This window comes from Volvox carteri, assembly GCF_000143455.1.
Source record: "Volvox carteri f. nagariensis unplaced genomic scaffold VOLCAscaffold_29, whole genome shotgun sequence".
NCBI classification, from domain to species: Eukaryota; Viridiplantae; Chlorophyta; class Chlorophyceae; order Chlamydomonadales; family Volvocaceae; genus Volvox; species Volvox carteri.
The window spans coordinates 684,918-694,121 of record NW_003307572.1 but is presented as its reverse complement, the minus strand read 5'-3'; the positions used below and the strand labels follow the sequence as shown (position 1 = coordinate 694,121).

The following is a 9,204-nucleotide window of genomic DNA, read 5'->3' as shown; positions in this document are numbered from 1 at the left end:
ACCTCCCCCTGTCCCCTGCCGCACAGGAGGAGCTGTCAGTTAGCAGCGCCTGCGTGCACTTTGGTCCTCAAGCCCTGCACCCGCGTGCACGTCAGTTCATTTGTTGTGCACCCGCGTGCACTTCATCACATCGTCTGGTGGCCACGAGTACTGGGCCACGAGTACGACTTCTTGGAGTCTGCAAAGAACTGCAATCAACGATGCCCAGAGGCAGTCCGCACAGACCATGGGAAACTGCACGCATAAGGTGTGCCCCTACCCTCTACATCCACCTCACTCACGGCGCCCCGAGGACGGGTTCGCAATCAGGGGGAGGGGGATTGTAACACCCCTCAGGCAGCCCTTGGCGCACCGGGCCAACGGTCATCATCCGTAACGACGGTACACCTAAGAATATTTATAAACTTCCAATACCAAACGGTACTTATGAATACCAAAACTATCGTTGGATAATGTATCGTCGTATCTCGCTGTGCAAACTGCCGAGCTTTGTTACAGTTGCAGGTTACAGGTGCAGGTAGTTGTGCACCGCTTCGGCTCGTCCCGTATCGCGGCTCAGGTTCATGAAAGAGGACGTATACATATGCATACAGACGCACACATAGAGGCGCACACATACAGACATACAGACACACTGTTGTGGTAGTGGTGGGGTGATTGCGGCGGTGATTGTGTCCTATCATTTCATGGAGGTGGTTTCTTGAGTCGGTTTTGGTGTATGTGTTTTGTGTCTAGTGCTGTGTTTTATTATTGGCTTTTACTCAATAACTCGATAATGAAGTTGTCGTTGTCTTATTGGTGGTGGCGGCGGTTGTGGTGATGGTGGCGAGTGTATGTAGTGTTGCAGCACTGCTCATTACATATGTACGCATGTCCGTCATAACGAGAAACTGAGAAGTCCGATGCTTCCACAATGTGATGATAAAAACTTACAACAGCCCTGTAACAATCCTTAAACAGGCGCGCAGCTGCACCCGCATAGTCGCATTTCCCACCCCCCTCTCCCACTCCAGTCCTGTTCATCCTCCACGACCAACACGTCCACGGGGGGAAACCCAGCTTTCTCCCCTTCGTAGCAATCGCCCATCCCAACTCCCACACTTTTGCGCACGTACACACACATACATACACACACATGCATACACACACATGCATACACACACATGCATACACACACATGCATACACATACACACACAGACTCCGTACAATCAATCACTGTATCCAACCCGCCCCAGTACGAAGGAATGTCCTCACGACCCCGATGCCCCCAACCAAAATGTTTTTCGCCATTCCCTAAGCAGCAGCCAACACAACAAATCGACAAAAACAACTTTTTTTATTCAGCAACGCTTTCACCAACCCTAAGTCAACCATACAAGTTCAAAAAACGACCTTATGCAATCCGCTGGTCGCCGTACCGGGCCCCACGTCCCCCTTCCCCCATCCCCTCTTCCCGCCGCAATACACACACGACGTGAGGGTCGAGCGAGCCTCACCCGACCCGCGGTAATGGAGTACGGCAGAGGTGATCTCTTCCCTAATACCCGTACCATCCCGTGTGCGCATACACCCCCGTACCGTGTGTGTGTGTGTGGCATGCATGCGGGCTTCGCGTGCGTGTTCCTAACACATGACAAGTGAATCGCTCCTCACCCTCCTCACCTACACAGTCCTTCTCCGACCTCCTCTCTGCCGGCCCCACCCCCCCTGGTGGCAGACAGCCCGTGTGTGTTTTGCCTCCGGCACCTACTCCTCTGCACTGACTAGGTGGAAGCAGCGGCCGCCTCCGCCACAGCTTGCAGATTGCAGCTGCCCGCCACACCCCTCCGCGGATCTGGCTATGTTCCCTTCCCTCCCCCCCTAAACCCCCTCCCCCGCTCCCCCTACCCCTCCCGCAGGTCCCCCTACCCCCTCCTCTCCCATCCCCCCCGTAAACCCTAGGACAGCACCTCCCTCACCACCGCCTCCGCCGCCTCGCGCTTCATCAGCCGGGGGGGCTCCGAAACCCGGACCTCCTCCACAGCCGCGGACAGCCGGGCCGCCAGGGACAGAGCCTCCCGGTCGTCAACCTGCAGCGCGTGCGGATGTATGTATGTAGTATGTATGTGTGTATGTGTCTGTGTGGCCATATGGATAGGACGGAAGACGCGTCCGTTGGGATGGTTAGGGGTTTAGGGTGAGCAGTGGGATGCACGATAAGGCAGCGGATACGGCATCGGTACGGCATTACGTACGGTTCAGGTAGGTAAATGATGTAGGGCAGGGTAGGAGGATTTAAGCTCAGCCTTCCCGGCGGCGGCGGAAATGGCGAGGGTTCGTAATCGCTAGCGATGATTGAATTAGGAATAGGAGGGGCACCCGGGAACAAGCCATCACGCACCTCGCCATTCCCGTACATGTCGCGGAGGTCCCGTACATGTCGTACAAGCTCAGACGCGCGTTCAAGCCTTGTCATGTGGTGCTTGTAGTCCGAAAGCCGCCTTCCCGGGTGGCGGAAGGTGGTGGGGAGGGCGGGGGGGGGGCATAAAATGGAGGAGGAGGCCTCAGAAAAGAATGGATGAATGGCGAGCTGGGCGCCCTAGGTGACGGTGACGGTGACGGTGGCGGTGACGGCTGTGACGGAACAGTCCTGTGTGCTTGCGTGCGTTCGATGTACGGCATATGTACGGCAAATATACACACATTTCATGTCACCACGTCGTCACTGGCACGTCGACCAAAATCAAAACCAAAAAGAAAACGTGCCATCCCCCGGAGAGAGAAGGTGGTGAAAGGGCGGGAGAGGATGCCGTACACACCAGTAATAACAATGACTCACTGCCGTACAACCGCTTCATGTGCCGCCATGAGCTTCTCCAGCGTCTCCCTGCTCTCCGCGCTTTCCTCCCGCGCCTCTCGGAGGTCCCCGAGGGCGACTGATAACCGCGCGGCGTGGTCGTAGTCCTGGCCGGGCAGGAGGGGCGTTAGGTGGGGGCGTGTGGGTTTGCCGGTTGGGCCGGGCGGGGGGTGACGAGTGCGGTCCAGGGTTCGAGGAAAATCGATCGAGGGGAAGAAGGGGGGCGGGAAGGAGGGTGTACGGAGTACGCTACCATGCCCGGGGCTACCATGCCCTCCCGTAGCCTCCCCTTCCCCGGCCAGACACATCCTCCCCCCGCCTCCTGGTGTCTTAGACGTGTTTGTATATACACACACACACATACACGCAAACGTGCCAGAACACGCGGCCCATTGTCCCTCCCCTCCGGGGGAATCCAACCCCCACCCTCACCACCACCACCACCGCGACCCTCATCCCCCCCCACTACACACCCCCCCGTACCTGCATCTGCAGCGCCATCTCCATCTGCCGCCGCAGCAGGGCCATCTCCAGACTGGCGGCGCTGGCGAGGGAGTCGGCCGCGGTGAGGTTGGCGGCCAGGGAGGCGGAGTCAGACAGCACCGCGCGATTGGCGAGTCTGAGTTTAGGAGCATGACGGGGTTTGGTTGTTGAGGAGGGGGTGGGGGGGCAGCGGTGACTGATGACTGGAAAGGTAGAGCTAAGGTGGTGAGGTACATTGACATGCCAACATATTGCTGCATCAAACATGCCTGCCCCTGCCCCTGCCCCTGCCCTCGACGAACCCCGAAACCCTCCTTCAAACCTGTCCTGCCGTACTTCCTCCTCCGCCAGCAGCTCCACCTGCCGTACCTCCTCCGCCAGACTCCTGAGCTCCCCCCTCACCTCCGCACTCTGGACCCGGGATGAGAGAGCCTGGACGGGCGGGGGGGGAGGAGGAGGGGGCCGTGCGGGTTGGATATGCCGTACACAGTGTCAGGCAGGTAGATGGATACGGATACAGTCGTACAGACTGATATTCCGACAGACCGACTAACAGGCAGGAGTGAAGACAACATGATGTTATGAATCACCAAGCGCCCGGAGCACAACTGGGAGACAGTGATCCCGGGGAGACAGGACGCGTGGGGCTGAAACCCCCAAAACCCGCCCGATCTAAAACCCTGTTTACCTCCCCCCCGCACACACCCCACCCCCGGGGGACCCACTCACCTTGCCAAGAGTGGCTCGGGCCTCCGTGGCTGTATCCAAGCGCATCTACAGTACGGCAATACGTCAGTAGCGGTTAGCAGTAGCGGAAATCAGTTTTTTTACCAACTCTTATCACGTTTCCAGCACCGTCGGGGCCCTTCCCCCCCTTCCCCCCCTCCCCCCCCTTCCCCCCCTCCCACCCGGAGCCCGGCGAGCTCCCCCTGCAGCCGCCGAATGGTTCCCTCGGCCGCCGCCGACAGAGCTCGTAGCTCGCTGCTCAGCCACAACAGCTGGCTTGCCTGGCCCGAGGGGGGGTGAGGGAGGGGGTGAGGGGGGGGTGCGCGAGCTGCACAAATCCGGAAACAAAGAAAATGAAAAATTAAAGAAGGCTAACGTAAAGGTCTAAAAAAGAAAAATAGACATTATGTGCGGCAAACGTACATGTGCCGGAGACTACGTACTTGCTTCTGCCGTACAGCGCTCTCGACCTCAGCTATGCCGTCGATCTGGTCCTGTATCTCCTGGCTCTTGGCCTCCAGAGCGGCAGCTTGTACGGCAAGCTCGTCCATGCGTGACCGCAGCGTCGCGGCAGTGCCGTACTCGCCACGGCTTGCCGCCGCCAGGCGCTTCTCATCGAGATCCCGCAGCTGCTCCCTGTACGACACATACCCACACACGGCCCACCCGACGGAGCATTGGCTCATGCCCGTGCTGCTTGTCGTTGTCGTTGTTGTTACCGGTAACGGCGGGCGGGCTACCGAGCTATGTCTGTGTCTGTAAGCAAAGAAGCCGAAGAGCTGAAGGGCACATACCCAGCAGGGTTCGACACTGACCTTCCTGAAACTTGCGGGCTCCCCCGTACCTCCCAAATTTTCCTTACGGAGGGGCCCCCGTGCCAGGCTCCTGTACCGGCCGAAAACCTTACGGGGGCCCCCGTAACCCCGCAAAACCTTTACGGGAGCACTGTCCTTGGCTGAAACGCTGTGGAAAGTGACGCTTTGCATTTTTTTGCTCTGTAAATCGTTATTTTCGTTATTTTCTCGTGAACCATTACACTCGGGGACACGGCACACTCAGCGAAAGCCAAGCGCCTTGGCCGCCAAAGGGTACTACAACCTTGCACGGCAGTCGGCAATCGGTCCGTCCTCTCCCCTACGGGGGACTTTACGGGCCCCGTACGGCCTCTTATAAATCCTTAAAATCCTTACGGGGGCCACCGTGAAGTCCTACGGGCCCTTACGGGGATACCGAAAAAAGGCCAAAAACTTACGGGCCCCGTACGGGGTGTCGAACCCTGATACCCAGACGCTGCATGCAACACACTAGGGGACACTGGCGAGCCCGTGTTGCAACACGTGTGTCTGTCCGTGTTTGAATTTCTTAGGAGGGGGCCATCCCCCCCTACCCCCCTACCCTGAAATCGAACTGAATATGTCGCCGTACACAAGAATACGAAAAGAGAGGAGCGAAACCGAGGTATTGTACCGCCCGCCCACCGTATCTCCGCCAGGTGCTGCCGTACAGGCTGTACGGCTTCCTTGGCCCGCTCTTGAAGCTCAGCATTGTGCTGCAGGTCCCGCTCGATGGCCGCGGAGTGTGCTCGGAGTACCTGTACGACGTACGACGGGAAGGAGTGGTGAGCACGCGATACGGAGAAACCACACATGCAACAAGTGATGATACCGATGAAGGGGCTATACGTACATGTACGACAGGATCCACCAGAGCGGCGATGCTGCACGACTGCAGGTCAGGAGGCGGCTCCACCGCCGCCGCCGCCGCCGCCGCCGGCCCTGCTTCCTTGGGCACCCCCTCCGGCTGCTGCTGCTGCTGCTGCTGCTGCTGCTGTCGATGCCGCTGTCGGCGGCGCCGCGTAAGACGAATGCCGAAGTCTTCCGGCGGCGGCGGTGGCGGCGGCGGCGGCGGCGGTGGCTCAACCTGGCTTTGGTCGGAAGGTTGGGTTTGCAAACCCTTCGGGTGTACGGAGATGCTCATGTCCGGGTACGGCAGTCTTGTCCATGCGTCTGCCGTACGGTCAAGCGCCAGAGATAGGTGCCGCCGGGCCTCCTCCTGCAATGGCCGTTAGGCATGCTGTTCGTTGGTCGTTGGGATAGTCACAGGCTGGCAGGTTGTGACCCAAAACCCTAAAACCCGCCAGCCTCCGTCCAGTCTATCACTCTGTCCACCAACCCCGGCCAGCCCTTCCCCCTTCTCCCGGCCCCCATGTACGAGCGAGTCATACCGGTACGGCAGTGACGGGATGCCCCTGACTGTGGGGCACTCCGGTAAGCAGCTCGGAAGAGGGACCTGTCGACACACACACACACACACACACACACACACACACACACACACACACACACACACGCACACGCACACGCACACGCACACGCACACGCACAGGACGCACCGGGCGGGTGGGGAGAAAACAATTAGGTTAGGTTAGGAGGTACGATAGGCAAGGCGGAGGGGGGGACGAACCAGGAGGGAGGGCGGGAGACGGGGCAGGTGTGTAACGACGCAAATGCCAATCTGAGCATCCCGGGTTACGCCTTTGCTGTGTTACAATGGTATCGAGACGGGACTGCACGACTTCCGTAACAAACTTCGGGTCGGCGGTTCGATTCTGGCAACCAGCAAGTCGCAAATTGGCGATTTCATGGTGTAATGGATAAACCAGCGCACTGGCGCGAGGTGGGATGGCTCCTGTGCTCGAAATAATGGCCGAGGACGTCCATTGCTAAGTGGGGGGCAATGTAACGACGCAAATGCCAATCTGAGCATCCCGGGTTACGCCTTTGCTGTGTTACAAGGTGGGTCGATGGGTGAACAGGTGGGGTGCGGGAGGGGGGCAGTTTGCAGGATACATTCAGAAGCAACAGCAGTAGCAGTAGTAAATCAACCGGTGTCCATTTGTTCGTTGAGGTCGATTTTAGATGGTAACCGCTCGCACGGCGAAGTCAGGCAGATAGGTTCTTACCAGCTCCTGGTTGGCTGCCTGGGCTGGGGGTGGGCCGACGGACCTGTTAAGCCAGGCGCGCCCTGGGACTTTAACCCCCTGATTATCATACCCCCCTGGATTTGGATCTGGATCTGGATCCGGATCCAGATCCGGGCTCACCAAATGAGGCCAGAGCGAACAGGATGGGCAGTGAGGCAACCAGCAGCTTTGCGCACCGCTGGCGAAAGTCTGTTCGGACCTACGGACGGTCGTGTGAGGTGAGGGCAACAAAAGCCGGGACCCGCGTAAATCGCGCGACAACGACGACGACAACGATGACAACGACAAAGTTGCAGAGTCAATTGATTTATTTTAAGAGGAAAGAGAATAATAATTCGACCAATATATCAAATCTGGAGCAGGTCCAAAGCGACCTTGCAGCGCAGCGCGCACCGCAGGCTGGGCGAGCGAAACTAGCAAAAGTGAGTATCCAATGTGAATATCCAATCGGAGGTATCATCAGGAGTATCTACTTCGTGTGGTGATGATTCTTAATCTATGTTGGCTCTTAAAACGGCCTTCAGGCGGGGTATGAGCTCATCGCGAATTCTGTCCAAACAGCTCACCGGGCCAAACTGGGTCGCGGCTGCGGCTACGCCGCCTCCCGCTGGTAGCTGAGCGCGGCGATAATACATCCCGTCTCGTCAGCGCTTCGGACGCTGGTGGAGGTTTGAACCTACTTTTTGGAAAGGTAAGGTCCCCAAGCTAGAACTCGCCGGCTGTCCGAGGAGAAAACTTAGGGTGTTTCAGTTCAATATATATCTTTTGCAGATTAAGGCAGATCGATGTGTTGGATGTTATATGTCTTAAAGGGTCAACTGGTAGGAGCTCTGGGGCATGCGGGAATGGTTCCGAAACCAGATGACGCATGCAGGGCATACGTCAACTATTTCCCAAAGACTAACTTATGTTTTTGCTTATTATGGCAAGTCTGGCGTTGAAAATGTGGCTTAATTGTCAATGCCTACATGCCAAAGTCATTTCGGACATGGACAACGAGACGACGTCGTCGACGAAGTCTTGTGTGACTGTTGACAATGGTTCTATTGGCTGGATTATATTTTACGTTTGCCATACCGCTTTTGAGCTCCTGCGTTCGTGTTGTTGCGCGACCGGAAGCGTTTTACCTGTTACACGGGGCGTCGTTGGCCACATGGACAACCTTTGCAAGTAGGTTAACCTATCTGAGATAATCCAAAATTAAACACTCCATGTTTTTGTAATATTAGATACCCCAGCGGACCGGCGAATAGTTGACGCAAATCGTATGTGTCATGTGGTTTCGGAAGCAGTGCACTCAACACCCCTCCCACAGAACCCTTGCCTGTTGGTGTTATTGAGCTGTTGGAAATTAGCTTATGATCTTCCCGACTATTAGATATGGCTGATCCATTAGCAGATGGAGCCTCTGAACGGATACAAAGCGGCACGGAAGCATCTGGCAGCAGCATTCGCTACGTCCAGGTCAGTTATGCTTTATGGGAACAATGATGCCTCAGCTCTTATATAAGCTTATCATGAGGGACATTGTGGACCGACGGCGGCCATAATCAGTTATATTAATTGTTAACAATGACTTACTTGCTTTGGAGCCTCCTTTTCACTTTCTACTCATTCAGTACACGGACGAGAATGACTTGCCCATCGTCATGGACCTCGTGGATAAGGAGCTCAGCGAGCCATACTCCATTTTTACATATCGTTACTTCTTGCATCAGTGGCCCCACCTTTGCTTTATCTCCTATGATGGGGACAAGCCATTCGGCACGGTCGTGTGCAAGATGGACTTGCACAGAGAGCGGATGCGCGGCTACGTCGCCATGCTTGTAGTGGACAAGGCTTACCGCGGGAAACGCGTTGGTAAGTTTTGCAACAAAGGCGCATGTCAGATCTTGGCCACCTGGCCACCCGGAGGCTTGGACCAGGTTATGTTGGATTTGGTTGTTATTGGTGTTTACCGGTGCGTGTTCAGAGCGGGTTGTGATCCTCGCGTTCGGCCCCTCTCCCCGCTTTCCTCGCCTCCCTCTCCACATCCATTCACATATCCACCTCACTGTCCCCATGAAACTCATCATTCTCTCCATTACTCCATCTTCCACCACTTTGCTCAACCCTCCCTCCATCACGTCCCCTGTCCCCTCCCTGGGGCCCCCTTCTCGCTCACCCCCCCNCNT

The 9,204-nt window shown here is 56.9% G+C and overlaps 2 protein-coding genes across 2 annotated transcripts in view; one reads left to right on the top strand and one right to left on the bottom strand.

Moving 5' to 3' along the window:
• Positions 1–1,939: 1,939 nt before the first annotated feature.
• VOLCADRAFT_93039 (uncharacterized protein) lies at positions 1,940–7,665 on the bottom strand (the record flags this gene model as incomplete). Its single annotated transcript, XM_002952315.1, has 12 exons — positions 1,940–2,071; positions 2,383–2,482; positions 2,821–2,945; positions 3,322–3,457; positions 3,644–3,753; positions 4,051–4,095; positions 4,230–4,328; positions 4,491–4,683; positions 5,526–5,638; positions 7,010–7,032; positions 7,151–7,229; positions 7,597–7,665. The coding sequence occupies 12 exons, from the start codon at positions 7,663–7,665 to the stop codon at positions 1,940–1,942; spliced, it is 1,224 nt and encodes a 407-aa protein (XP_002952361.1).
• Positions 7,666–8,403: 738 nt separating this feature from the next.
• Positions 8,404–9,204, top strand: part of VOLCADRAFT_81829 (uncharacterized protein) — a 1,846-nt gene continuing 1,045 nt past the window's right edge. Inside the window, exons 1-2 of the mRNA XM_002952391.1 lie at positions 8,404–8,494; positions 8,650–8,890. Of these exons, the coding sequence (XP_002952437.1) occupies positions 8,411–8,494; positions 8,650–8,890 (325 nt within the window). The 5' untranslated portion in view covers positions 8,404–8,410. The remainder of the gene's footprint in view (positions 8,495–8,649; positions 8,891–9,204) is intronic.